The following is a 14,366-nucleotide window of genomic DNA, read 5'->3' on the forward strand; positions in this document are numbered from 1 at the left end:
GTCGCAAGCACCTATTTTAGGCTAAGCTCACACTGATGTGGTCTTTTTGAAAAAGCTGCCCAAAAACTTTTAATTATCCCTATTATAAATATAGCCCATTGAAGCTTATTTAAAAAGATAATTTCTAAAATACAGGGGGAAAGTAGTGAATTAATGGCAGCTCAGAGTATTGAGGCATTACCTTACATGCTTTATTCAGATGAAAGACTCATGCAGGAGTACCCATGCCTTTTTGATTAGATGCATGCAGCAGGCTTTAGGTCCCCTTCAAAGATCCTTGGGCAGTATGGAGCCAGGAGCAGCTCTGCATTGACATCGGGGGGGAAAAAATCAAACTCTTTTTCTCAGAGCCTGACTTCTTCCCCGAGCCCCCCTCCACCCCCTTTCATATTTGTATATATTTCGAGAGGAGAGTCAGGCTTAGTTTGTTCATAAACTGCAGTTCCTGGGCGGACCCCACGCACAGCTGGGCTTTGGCGGCTGGATCCGCCTTCCCGGCAAGCCTGAGCCGGGAGCCTCGCAAAGAGGGGCTCCGGGCTTGACAGCAGAAACGCAGGAGGCTGGCTCCACCGAGGGAGGATGAGCTGGTCAACGCCGTGAAGCTGGGCTTCTACTTGCCAGCGGGATCCAGAAATGGGGTACTGGAGGAGACCTGGTCTGCTTTCCTTACTGCTGCTCTCCTTGTGTGAGTAGAAAATTGTTTCTGGTCAGGTAATGTTAAGCTACATACTCAGAGAGGTCGTTTATTTTTCCTTCCTCCAGCAAAACAGCTAATCTTTGATTTCTCCCCTGACAGCAATTAGCCAGAGGATTGGAAATAGCAGAGACTTTAGCTGAATACTCTGCTACGACTGCATGAGCTGCGTATTTCTCTTATGGCGAGGGGCAAGCGATTGCTTGGTGGAAAACGCTGCGTGCTCGCTCGGAGCAGCTCGCAGATGTCAGTGTTTACAGTGCAAAAATATATATAGGTCAGCATTACTTGTTGGAAGTTTTTATTTTATTGAGGGAGATTAAAAGCAACTGAAGTGCACCGCTGAATGATCTGGCTTCAACAGTGTCCAGATGTGGTGAAGTTTGCAGCTTAGAACTTTTATCAGCCCTGGTTTATGCGCAGAATTAATCGAACTATTAAAGAAGGAAAGAAATGGGGAGGGGGGAGGAGAAGTGTCTTTGCAACAACATCTGGTTATTCAGCAAACCTTTCCAGCACTTACGTAAAGATTTCTTTGTAATAAGTGCCCTGTTTCAGTTTTGATAGCACTTCTTCAATACTGTAGATAAAACCCTCCAGCACACTTGAAAATGTGCCCATCCGTGGTTTAACTTTTTCTTGTTTATATCTTGATGATTGTTTCATAACAGGGAATGGATTTGTATATAAGTGAGTGTTATATACACATCTCCTAAGTATGTGTGTGTGTCTTTCTGTATATACAGAGTCTGTATGTGTATACAGGCATATATCCCTACAAAGCATATATTTATATATTTGCATGGACACTACTTTTAAAAGTGAACTCTTACAAACACAGACCTGTTGCCCTTGCTATAGAAATTTCAATGCAACTAAAATTACTTTTTGCTCAAAGTGATGAAGGAGGAGGATTATAATTCCAGTATTTTTGCATCCAAATGAAATCACTGGGGGCAGGGATCTGCATTCATTTTACATGGGTCCCCCTATCTACAAGACCAGGGAATAAAAGAATAATCGGTCAGTAATTTGTGTGTAGGCAAACAAAACCATGGGTGCAACTGTTGAAGCAGAGAACCAGATGGGGAGATTCAGGACATAGTATCTGGTTGATTTTTCAAAGTTACGGAGATCTATAGTACTCATTTTTGTAGATAATACCCTAAAGTGTGGTTTGAAATGTAGGATGCTATACTGGTAACATCCTGCTAACTTAATCACATTTGGAGCAGGAATTACTACAGGTTATTATTTAAAGCACAATCTTGGGTTGGTTTTGGTAAGAAAGAAGACCACTAACTATCCTTCAGAAATACCTAATTTTGGAGTTATTTAACTTATGGTTTCCTTTTTCTGAAAGGCAAGATTTTAATCTGAAAGAAGCCAAACCAAAACATATCACGATTACTAAGTTCATCTGAAAGGTTATGTGAGTGATATGATGACAAAATTTGCCTCTGCACAGGGTAAAAAAAATAAGCCAGGGCTTGCTCTCTGTGATTCAGCTCACCAGTGATAGATGTTTTCTGGGACTACATCCACTTCCTTTGCTTTTAGTGTTAAGATTGACCCTACAGTCTTTCTGAGAAAATAAAAGTACCTGAGGAGGCCACTTCACATTGACATTAAAAGAGAAGGCAAGATCTAGTTTCCCAAATTCCCCAAACTGACAGAATACGCACATTCAGCTGTTCTTCAAGCAACAAATCATACCATTCATCCAGCCTCTCTTTAGAGTGACAGCACTGGCTTGGTGGCTGCAGCAATGTTGCTCCTCTTAGCACAGAGATTTAAGTCTTGCCATATAGAACATGGCCCAGACTGTGTCTCTGTTACCCCAGAATAACTCCAGCTGAGCATTTGTAGGGACCTTGCTGCTGTCCCTAAGACTTTACCCCAGGGCAGCAGAGACCCCAGCCTGTGTTCCATGCTGCCTGTCTACGCCTTTAATCCCCAACATGACTGAATGGCCATCCCACAGCACATCTGAGCATTTCAGTTCATATGCAGTGGAAAAAAGGGCTCTGATCTGACAGAACACTGAAATTCAGCTAGTGGATTTCCCTAATTCTCCATGGACAGCCCTACCAAGGCTTCAAAATATCCAGTCTTCTCCTCAATGGCAGTTCCTGCTGGAGGGCAGCAATTTTACGTGGCTTTTTAAGCAGAAGGTGAAGACAGGAGCTGTAGTTTCACCACTGCTAACCCTCACACAGGTGAGCAGAGAATCCTTCCAGGACAGAGAGCTGGTGCAGTCCTAGACTTAGCTGGACCAGGACAAAAAAAATATGAGGATCATTCAGAATTGGAGATCTGTCATACAGGGGGGTGGAGCTGGAGGCTTTCAGTTCTTTAGGTTGGCCAGGAGAGAGCTGGGAGGTGAGCTGGCCATCTACAGCCAGGTCCTGGGAAAACCTTTTCTGGCAGAGGGCTTTCTCTTCTGTGGAACAGAGATAAAACAAGATGTGCACACTGGAAGCTAAAATGGGACACAACACAGTAAAATTGTTCCAGCAGGTAGTTAGGCTTGGGATGTGGTGAATATTTGTTGCTCAAAGCCTTCAAGATTGCAAGACTACCTGCTTGGAAGTCTGTAACCTATACAGAAACTACAGATTTGATATCAGGATTACTGTATTGTGCACATGGAAACACTCTGGCCTTAAAAGTACGAATTAGGAGCTCTCCTGCCCTGTTTTCTATGAATATTGGGAAATGATCCCTTGTGCTCCATCTGTCAGGAACAGGGCTCACATCCAAACAGGCATGGGGCTGAGCTCAGCCTCATGTCACAGAGGGGACAGCAAAGCATCACAACCCTCTAACCTGTGGAGACTGCCTCAAGAACATGAGCTAAGTGTCACTGGTGTGACAGCAGCTCTCAGGGCTGTGAAGAGCCCCAGGAGCTTGGCAGAGCCTTTGTGCATCCAACCTCCAAAAGAGGATATGAAACTCCAAATCTGCCAAGGCACGTAGCACTTACCAAGGGAGAGCAAGCCGTACCCCTTGGGCTCTGGTGAGGTTCCCAAGAAAGAGAAAGAAGATTTTTGAAATGAGGTGAGGTTGCAGGTCTGCTACCCCAAGTCCAGAGCTCCCAGTTCCTGGGGTTTGAGTTTGCTTTCCCATAATCTGCTTCCCCATTTTTAACAGGTTTCCTGTTAAAAAAATACTGGTTCGCTAAAATATCCTAACATGTTTTGCCAAGTCTTCTGGGCTCCCTTTTCCATGGTTGATAGCTCTACTGAGAGTGCATTTGAGGGGTTATCTCCTGATAGATGGTGGCTTTCTGAAGTCACATTCTCTTTCCTGCTTGCAAAAACTGTTCCCCCAGTGAGCCTCTTCAGCTAAATATATAGAGTGTATAGAATTCATAAATCAGGACAGGGAGCTCCAGGGCTGTCAGAAAAGCATCTCTGGCTTTTGATCTGCCCAAGAAATCTCTGACCTATCCCAGGCTCCTCAGGCAGCTTGTTCAAGAAGTTGGCCTCTTATTTCTGAGGTCACCAGAGCTAAAACCAGAGGTTGTAGTGCCACCAAAATGCCAGCCTGCTTCTCTGGCAGGGGCTCTATTGGGATTGCACCCCAACACCAATGCATGCAAAATTTAGGAACACTGGTCAAACAGTGAGAGGATGAGGGAAGGAAAAAGACAAAGGAAGAGTCACCCTGCATTTCACAGGCATTTGCAGAAAGGAGCTTTGCAGGTCCAAGGACGAGCCAGAGCAGCAGAGCAAACCTCTCCTCCCAGGCCAGGCAGCATGTGGAGGTGGACACTGCCCACCCCAGGACACAGGGCTGCAGGGCTGGTCATGACAATCCGTGTCATATTGCCTTAATACAGCCAAAATAAAGGAAGAAATTACCACTCTCAAAAGCTCTGAGGGGCTACCAGAGCCCCACACTGGCTTGGCGTAGGTAGCTGGGTTAGGAGCAGGCACAGGATCCCACTGCCTGAAGGAGAAACTTGTGCATCCTACCATGAGGCTAAATAAGAACAAAGCTGCAGCAAATTCTCCAGCTAGGAAATAAAAATGGAAGACACGAGAAAAATCCTGACAATGCAGAACTGGAGTGCTCTGTAATATTGCAAGTGCCATGAGACTCAGAAAGGAAAGTGATGGCTTATTTTCAATTTACCTTTACACACCTCCAAATCTGATGCTACGGTTTCAGGCTTTGGTGTGAATTAGATTAACTGAAGGTTAAGAAGAGTGGCAGTGTACAGCTATGTGAGATGAATGAAAACTGGTATTTCCTCTCCCCTTGCACCTCCAGCTTTGCTCAGACTTGAGACAGGCTAGTCATTGGTATAGCTGACCATCTGTAAAGCTTCACTCTGTATTTTTGAGGAAAGAAATACTTTCTGGAATATTCGGTACAAGTTGAAATTAAACCACACTATTTTCTAACAATGAAACCCCAACAACCAACACAAAACTGATGTTTACTGGTATTTTACTGGTGTTATCACTATTTAATGATGGCCCCAAAGACATTTTTGTGTACTAGTAGTAAATAAGTTCAGCCAGCTGCAATCATGATACTCGTTACTCCCATTAGAGACAGAGTTCTGCACAGATGTATCCCACGTATTCACTGAATATGCAGAAAGCAAACACTGGCATTAAAAACAGGTGACTGGGGCCTTTTATTCTGAGAAAGAATTCCGCTCTACTGCCTGTACTCTGCAGTTTTATATTGCTCTGTGATTTGCTCTGTCGAGTTTATTTCCTCAGGACATTGTTTTCCTCTCCCCATAGTGATAACTCTTTGCAATAACATTTGCTTTCAGCCAGGCTCCACAGTGTTGCAACTTGCCATAAACTAATGAACTCTCCCATAGACTGTCATGTTTTCAAGGAAGTGCAACATCTGATACTTTTATTAAAAAAACCAGTCCCACCAAGGAGACAAAATCAGCAGCTCCCACACACTCTGCTCTTTTCACATCCCGAGTTCAGCGCTGTGTGCCAAGTGAAAGCCTCGCGCTGGAAGGGGCCTCCTTGCAGAAGGGAGATAACACCACTGATGGCTGCCTGCCCTATCAAACCTACATTATGTCCGTGCTGGACCCCAACTGTGGGATAACATTTCCTTAGGGATCTTCAGGGGGAAGTGAAGGAGTGGCTGAAAGCTGTCTTGGCCCTGCTTGCATGCGTGTCCCTGAGTTCAGAGTCAACTCTTGTGATCCTGCCTCTGGAAGTGATCTGTAGTGTCCATCAGAGTCATATTTCTTCTTCAGTTGGTTCATCTTTTTGTTACATCCCATGTGGGGTTGAAACTCTGCTGCCAGCTTCTGGTAACTGTCAAAATTTTAGGAGAAGTGGGAGAGCCTTCTTATCGTGCAATCCCCTCTGCAGCCCATGCTCCTACCAATTATGAGGCTCCAAGACTTCAGCTTTCATGGAGCTGTTGCACTGCAGTGTTTTCTTTCCCATTGATAAGCCAGGAACAAATGACAGCTGATTAATACTACAGCAAATTCATTGTGGCATGTGGGTCATTAATGTGTCCAGCTGTGACCACAGCCTGCCAGGCTGTGCTGGACACAGAGCTATGGCCCGTGTGGACTCTAGTAGCCCAAGGACATGCCTAAACCCAAGTGCTACCCTGGACTGCACAGGGTTATTTGGATTCAAGATTTTTTTTTTTTTTTTAAGGACATTATCACTATTTGAGCTGAGTGATTTGAAGCAATCAGCCTGGGCATGCTGTAGTTGGGGGGCTGGTGTGCAGTTCCAGCTATAGTGGGGAGCTGAGGTGGGGTTCCAGCAGTGGCAGCTGCAGAGTGTCACTTTGCAGGGTCCCCTGCTTCAGTTCTACTTGTGCCTCCCTCAAAGTGACCACAACTCTCAAAGTAGTTGAAGCAGCATCATATTGGACACATTCCGCCTGCAGGAAGACCTCTCACCTTCCCACACTGTGGATGGAGATGTTCCCTTTAGCTCCATGTCAGTTACTCTCCACTGGACCCAAAACTCCAGTCTTTGTGGATAAGTAGATGTCCAGAGAAAGCTGTCCCCAGCAGCTTCCACCTTGGCTCCAGGCTCAGTGCTGGTGAGGCGTGAAGGTTTCTGGAGGAAATTCCAGACTGCCTTCACTCAGCCTGCAAAAAGCTGTTGTCCTACCCATGCAGCACCCAATGGCAAGTGCTCTGGCCATGCCTCAGAGCCGGAGAGTCCAAGCCTCCAGGACCATCACACACCCCCTAATGCATGCCCTGAACACAAAGCAGCACAGATGTGCTTGTGCCAGCCATTGGAACCAGCACAGCCATGGCAGCCAGCAAACAGGGCTGGTTTATTGCCCTGCTTTGGGGTCCAGGCAGGGCAGAGCCCTGAAGCAATCACCTGAGCTGACATCCACTGATGGCTGATATTGCCCCACTGTCCAAATCTCTCCTAATATCTTCAGTTCCTGCAACATCCCTGTGAAGATGTTCCCTCTGGGAACAACACACTTACATCTTTGCATCTGAAAGGTCCAGAGACATCTGCTGGAGTTCCTGGCCACGAAGAGGGGCCTTTTCTTTAGATCAACAATGGAAAACCCTGGGATTCTGGGTTTTTGATACTGATCCATTCTCCCTTCAGCCATCCCAAACCAGAATGCTTAGCTGTATCCTGCATTGCCATGGTTCACCATGCACCCCATCAAAAGATGATGTTGCCAATGTGGATTCATACCCTGACCAGCAGGTGTGAAAATCCAGAGAAAAAATTATTCACTTTTCCTGCAAAATCAGGAGGATTTATCCTCCTGAGTTATCAGGAGGATAACTCAGACCCCTTCCTGGAAATGGTTCTTGGGAATGCTGTGACTACAAGAGCTTCTGGTGCATTTACAATGAACACTGGTACAGATATTTCTTTTAAAAGATCCTTTGCTGCTTCCAGGTGGATTGTTAAAAAAACTGCTGTCCATGCAGAATGAATGCCTGTGTCCCCCTCGAGTGTTTGACTGAGCAGGTTGCCAGTCAATGCAGCTGGAGCACGATGAGGAACATCTGTTTGATGTTGCTTGATAACACTTCCTGCCTTGGAGACTCTAAACACCAGCATCCAGCATGGAAGAAACTGAATCAGCTGCTGTCTTGCTGCGTAAAGCATTTTTTCCATGCTAGATCTATCCCAAAATTAGCCCCATCCAGTCCATGATAGCAAAGAAGACCCTTCTTCTTACAGTGGGAAGTGACACACAGACCCATAAGCTGAAGCAGTTGAATGAATCATCCTTCTTCAAATAGACCCAGGGTACAAGAATCCACAGAAATAAGACCAGTGGATCCCCTGGGATCTCAGTTCCTGCCGTGCCTTTAATATGTCAAAAGGCACTCAGTGGGTAGACATTCCCACCAGAGGCAGAAGCAATTAGCTTGGGGGTGAGGTCTCAGCAAACATTTACTGTGGTTTTGTATATGTGCCCTGTGCTCACCTGCTTGTAGAGCAGCATCATCACATCTGAGCCTTCCTTTCACCCTTGCCAGGGCTATCAGCTCTGCAACAGGCTGTGGCTTGGGAGGCAGCTCTTAGGCAGAAGCACTGTTCAGCATATTCAGTTTGTGGCATGTCTCAGGAGGTGTCCAGAGGCAGGCTACTGAATTGAAAAGATAAGGCACTACTGCAAAATGATGAGATCGTGCAGCAGGAGATGGGGAATAGAGAACATTCCCTGCTTTGTCATTTCTTCCATGCTGGAAGAGCAGCTTTTCCCCCTGAACCTCATCTCCCTCAGCTGCTGAGTCTCCCTGCCGAGTCTCAGCTGCTGGAGCTGTGCTGCAGCTCTGCCCAGGGGCTGGGACTTGTGGAAACCTTCTCTTTCTCCTGCAAGGGGGATCTCTTGAGAGGCATTGCAAAGACACACAAGCTCCTCTTCTATGTGCGAAGAAAAAGCACTTCAAGCTTTGTCAACAGGACTCTCGGTTCCATTCTTGAAAAAAATTCCTTTCCAATCCTGGTCCCCCTGCCCTCTTGCCATAGCTCTCTTCTGCTTTAAAAAATGGAAGATATTCAATTTGAATTCAACCCAACTGGGCGGTGTGTTTTGGTATGTTATAATACAAGCTCCTGAAAAGATAATTTTTAACAGGTGAAGAAGGGCATGAAAGAGAAGAAGATGCCATCTATTTATGTGCTAAACATGGGATACTTCAGGAGAAGGCAGAAAGTTTTTAGCATCTGTAACCCAAACTAGTCTCAAGTTCCCTCTGAGAGAACAAATTACTTAATTACTGTTAGATCTGACCTAAATGAGGGCAAAATTTGACTCTACCTAATAATTTTAGCAGTCATAAAGAACTGGCAGTGTTGGAATAAGTTGATGATAGCACATGGATGGAGAGTTCACAGAACATCTCTGCCCCAGCAGCTTGTTACACAGTCCCTTGCAAGCCCTTTTTCTCCTTGGGAATCAAAGTAATACAAATGCAAAAAATACAAACTGGTCAATCATAAGAAGTCCAACCAGAGATGAAGAGCAGCAGCTCCAGTCCAATGTCTCTTTGTGGGCTCATCAAAGACCTTCTAGCAGATGGAATAGTGAATGTGTGCCAGGAATTTCAAACACTCCTCAGGAGGTTCATCTAAATCATCAGTAACCCATTTGCACTTAAAACAGAGCGAACCCTGGTGCCCAAATGTGACCCAGATAATGTTTCTGATGTGTTTACCTATTTGGATGGTGTCTTTCAATTTCAATTCCATCTATTCACGGAAATCCAGGATTCATGCAGAGCCTGAAGAATACGCAGAAAATTGAATTCCAGAGCATAATATGATGATAATAGTAAAAAACCACTGACTGCTGCACAGTAGATTTACTTGAATGGGAGTAGTTTAGGCAGAGCAATGTCTGCTACTGACTTGCAGCTCACATGTTTTTGCTACTTGGTTGATTGCTGCTGCTTTTTCTGTATAAAAGGGGAACTAATGACTGCTGCATCTGAGAATGAGCTGCAGAAGCTGCAGTTAATTGGGATATAGGATAGATTGTTGATGCCTCTGCAGAAACAAGAGCAACAAAAATGATGGCAACAGCAGAGTGGATTTGGTTGACTGTTGCATTCTGCCATGCAGCTCTCAGTCCTAAAAGTGCTCTAAAATCCTCAGCAATTTCTGCACCAACTTGCAACAGCATAAGCTCAAACCACCCGTGCGTGGCCATGCAGTGACTCCTGCTCCCCAGCAGTGTGGGAGGTGGGAGAATGGACTTATTTTTAAGACTAAGAATTTAGTCAAAACCAGATCACTGCAAAGTGCTCTTTAAAGGGCTGAAATCTCTGAGCCCTCTGAAAACATGGCATGCAAATCCCCAATAATTAGGAGGCAACTTCCACTGGGCATGGGCCAGCTCAGCCCTCTGCAAACCCCACCGGCAGGCTGTGATGTGCTGATAATGCATTGCCTCACCCTGCAAGGCCCAGATAAGCAGAGGTGCTGGCAGAGCTGCTAAAATTACTTATGAACTGCTGAAACTCAGCATTTCCCCACCTCCTCAGACCCTGAATAAGTTGCTTTGCTTTCCATCTGACAAAGAGGAATGGCACATTCCCCTCACGTGCTGTCTGGGCTGGTGGGAGTTGCTGTGGCAGTGGGGCCATGCTGTGATGCTGGTGATGGTCACCACACTGTATCCATGGTCTTTTCTTGGGCTGACCCCTGGCTGTGGGTTTTTTTTTTTCCTTCCCAGGCACTTCAGGCTGTGCTGCTGGCTTGGCTTGCTCTCTCTAGGGTTTTCCAATACAACAGGGTGGAAAGGACAGCAGAATATAGGAACAAGAAAGAAATGGGGACATAGGTGCAATGAAAGGGACTTCTTGTCAAACAAGGTTGCACCTTCAGACACAGGATGGCTGCAAAACTTGGTTTGTGTCATAGCTCCCCTCATCTGACATTCATAGCGCAGCGGCCAACAAATGCCTAAAGGGATGAGTACAGGTATTACCAGGTAAACTCATACCTGATTTTGCCTGCCAGGGAACCTTTGCCTGGCTTGGTCATGGCTCTAGAGGTACTGACCATAATTACACAATGACCCACAATATCCAGCAGGTAGGGAGTAAAAAAACCCCACTCTCAAGCTGGTGTCCTGGGCACTGTGAGGAATTCCTGTGCTAACCTTCTGTTCTAATCCTCAAGCCTCCTTTGAGCTGTCTTTTCAAGGAAGGGTGCAAAGCATCCCTGCTCATCTCACAAAGGAATAAACTAGCCTCTAGCAGAGGGGACAACCCCTGACTTTTGAGTTTTCTCCTTGTTTTAGGACAGCTTTCCTCATCCAGCGAGTCAGCACAAGGATAGGTGCAGTGGTGACACCCACATGGAGTTGTGAGCTTGCCCACCAGCATTGCCCTCAGGGCTGTCCCATCCTGCCCCTTCACCACCCTCATCTGTCCGTGGATCACAGCTGGTGTCACCTTTATGGTCAAATTCCAGCCCAGCAATTGGCAAATGATGTTACATGGTCCATGAGCCCAGCCAGGTCTAATACAGCATTTCAGCTTAATTGGACTTAGCTTCTTGCCAAGGTGAAGCAGGTGCTTGGCTGCCTCAGGGACTGACTGAAAAATAATGCAAATAACATGCAACCAGGTGAGCCCCAACCACCAACTTTACTGATATTTCAGTGAAGTGTGTCAGTGAAGTGGATCCAGAAATACACACATCACTTTCAGACATTGCTAAAAGTCTCAAAAACACTGAGAAAAACAAATGAAGTAGTGCAAAGCCACTACTGTTTTATCCATTCCACATTCCCCCATCCTCAGCTCAACATCTCTGGATACAAACTGGTGTTAATGGGAAAAATGTTGTCCATGGCACCAGAAAGCAAGTGCTCCGGAAAGAGCTTGATTTCAGAGTCTAATGGGGGTATAGTTTTTGCCTCACCTGATATTTACAGTCCTTCCAAAGCTCAGCAAGGGCAGAACATCTTCCTTGTCATGTTGGGCTGGGTCCTGCTGGGCTTCAGGACCTCAGGACTGCAGGGTTGGCTTGCCTGGTTTTTCAAACTTTAATGCCAAACTTTCTTTGGGGAGCAACTTTCACATTTTGAGTTCCTCAACTGAAAGACAAAAAATAGGCAAGTGTTACACATTTCAAGGCACAGCAGAAATCAACAGATTTGCTTAAAAACATTTTATTTTTTAATATTTAAAATATTTTAAGTAAAATAAACTTCATCTTAATAATTTTTCATCATAACACGCCATCATATTCTATGTGAAATTTTTCCATAACTCTTTTCTAATGGGTTGCATGAGAGCTTGGATGCAAATTAACCACAAGGAGATGGGAAAGATCCTCCAGGAATTGCTCTGCATGTGGAAATGAATTTCAATTTAGCCACTTCAGAGCGATTTTTTTGTTTATTTTCCACTGACTTGAAATCAGCCACGATTGCATCGCATGCGGGATTGGTTAGCCAGTTACATAATGCTTAATAAATCCAAGAGAAATAATATAAAACACATCACCCAGTCTGGGAAGAGGAACAGTAACTCAGTCAGTGTCACCAACCCGCCCGGGCCAGGCACCAGTGAAGCATCTGATCCAGTGCTGGGGGGATGCAGGGTTGTGCTGTTGCATGATAAATGTGATTAGGAAAAATGCTTGTGGCCCATGTGGAGGCCTTGAAGACAGACAGATTGTGTGTGATGGTGAGGGTCTATCAGGAGAGCTCCCACCCTGGTGGGGAGGGCAGCTCAGCCCGTGCTGCGGGGCAGGGCAGGCATGTGCTCGCACGCCCAGCTCCAGCTGGATCTGCTGCTGGGTAAGGTATTACCTCACCCAATAATGTTCCTCCGAGTACTTCGTAAAATCGTAACGGCCCTGTAAACAAAAAGAGCAAGATTAGGTGAATAATTATTTACCACAGATGATTTCTGCAGTGGCATGTGGAGGAGAGAGAACGTTTCACTGGTGGTCCCTGGGGAGTGGGAAGGAAGGGAGGTGACCCAGGACGGGGCTGCCAGGCTAAACACAAAACAGTAGTGCTGATTTAAACCCAGAAAAAGTGGGGGCTGTAGGAAGACTGAAGGTACCTCTGGCCCTGCAGTGCCAGCACTCTGGCTCTCCCAGGAAAGCTGTCCAGCTCACGAGTGTATTGCTCCAGGCACACACCACTGCTCTGCCTGGAGCAGCTCTTGGCCTCCTTTCCCACATTTCCCTGCCTGCTCTGCTCCCCCGCTTTGCTTCTAGTCCCAGAGGAGACCTGCTGATGCCTCCACCCACGCCGTGGCTAACTTCCAACAGAGGAAAAGCTAGGGATGAAGGGGTTAATTACTACAGGCACAGCACAAGCCAAGTCTGTAAGTGACTCCCTATTGCTATTTCGAAAAGAGGCTGCCTGGAAAGGGAAAGGAAAAAAAAAAAAAAAAAAAAAAAAAGAGAAGTTTACTTTACAACCATCATTATTTCATCTGCAGAGTTTATACAATGGAAAATAAAAGCCAGGGTACGCGAAGTCAAATAATTTCAGTTTCATTAATGGTATGGAAATCGTTTTGTTTTTATAGAGGAAAAACAAATGTGAACTTGATGTGTGTGTGTGTGTGTGTGTGTGTGTGTGTGAGAGAGAGAGAGAGAGAGAGAGAGAGAGAGAGAGAGCGAGAGAGAGAGCATGCAACTCCCTTCATTGCAAAGGGCAGAGCAGTGAAATCCAGAAATAAAAAATGACTCAGAGGCCGTAGGACCTATGAGTCAGTTGAGCTGTTGTTGTTTTTAAACACAAGCGAGAGCACAATATGGCAAATAATTGCCCCTGCAGCCCCCCCGCTGGCCCAGGCGTCCCGCGGCACAGGCTGCCCCCTGCCAGCCCCCAGCACTGGACACCGACCGGACCTGGCATCCCCGCCCCAGGGACACAAAGGGCTGGAGCAGGGCTTGTCCCCGCAGGAGCAGCATTGGGGACAGAAAGTGAAATCTGTGAAAGAAACTTGAGATCCGGTCAGAGTGGATAGAGGAGACAAGTGGCTCCGAGGGCAGATGGAGGAGTGCAGGGCCAGGCACACTCCCCTGTCCTCACCCAGACATCAATTGACCAAAATCAAAGAGAATCTGCTCTGGCCAAATTCTCCCTGCCGAGTGCCAGGCATCTCCTCACTGGCCCCTGGCATTCCAGCTTGCCTGGATGCTGCTGGCTTTGTTGGGGCACATCCCTGGGGTACCTCAGTACAAAACATCCCCACGCCCCAAAAGCAGAGTCATTGCGCTGATACACAGAAAACTTGTGAAAGGCACACGAGAAATACCGGAGATTACCAAAGCAGAAGGATGGACACAATCTGCAGAGCTTGTCCCTCCCCTGGGTGAAGTTAGATCATGATGTAATTTAAGCATCTGAACAAGACTGGAGAAGCCTGCTGTTATGATCCATACCCAATTTATTTTGTAATGGGACTAAGCAGTATTTGCTAAACACTGAATTTAAAGGGATATTTTCACAAAGGAAAAATAAATGGTAGAGTAAGTCAGTTACCAGCCTGTTTGAAGAAGGTCCAAGCAAACCAGAAATGCATATTGCATGTCCTCCTGGCACTGGAAGAACTGGTGTCTGACACAATCAAAATCAGTCCTTTTTTATGCACCAGGAAACATTTCTGGCTCATTCCTTGCTCCATACTGTACTCTGCCAAATACAGTATTTATTATGCAGGACAATGTGGGACCACATA

At 46.0% G+C, this 14,366-nt stretch overlaps 1 protein-coding gene across 1 annotated transcript in view; it reads left to right on the forward strand.

Annotated features, from left to right (window-relative positions):
- The first annotated feature begins 505 nt into the window (after window positions 1-505).
- Window positions 506-14,366, forward strand: part of LOC128791057 (TGF-beta receptor type-2-like) — a 30,900-nt gene continuing 17,039 nt past the window's right edge. Inside the window, exon 1 of the mRNA XM_053948392.1 lies at window positions 506-685. Within this exon, the coding sequence (XP_053804367.1) occupies window positions 634-685 (52 nt within the window). The 5' untranslated portion in view covers window positions 506-633. The remainder of the gene's footprint in view (window positions 686-14,366) is intronic.

This window comes from Vidua chalybeata, chromosome 7, assembly GCF_026979565.1.
Source record: "Vidua chalybeata isolate OUT-0048 chromosome 7, bVidCha1 merged haplotype, whole genome shotgun sequence".
In the NCBI taxonomy this organism is placed as follows: domain Eukaryota; kingdom Metazoa; phylum Chordata; class Aves; order Passeriformes; family Viduidae; genus Vidua; species Vidua chalybeata.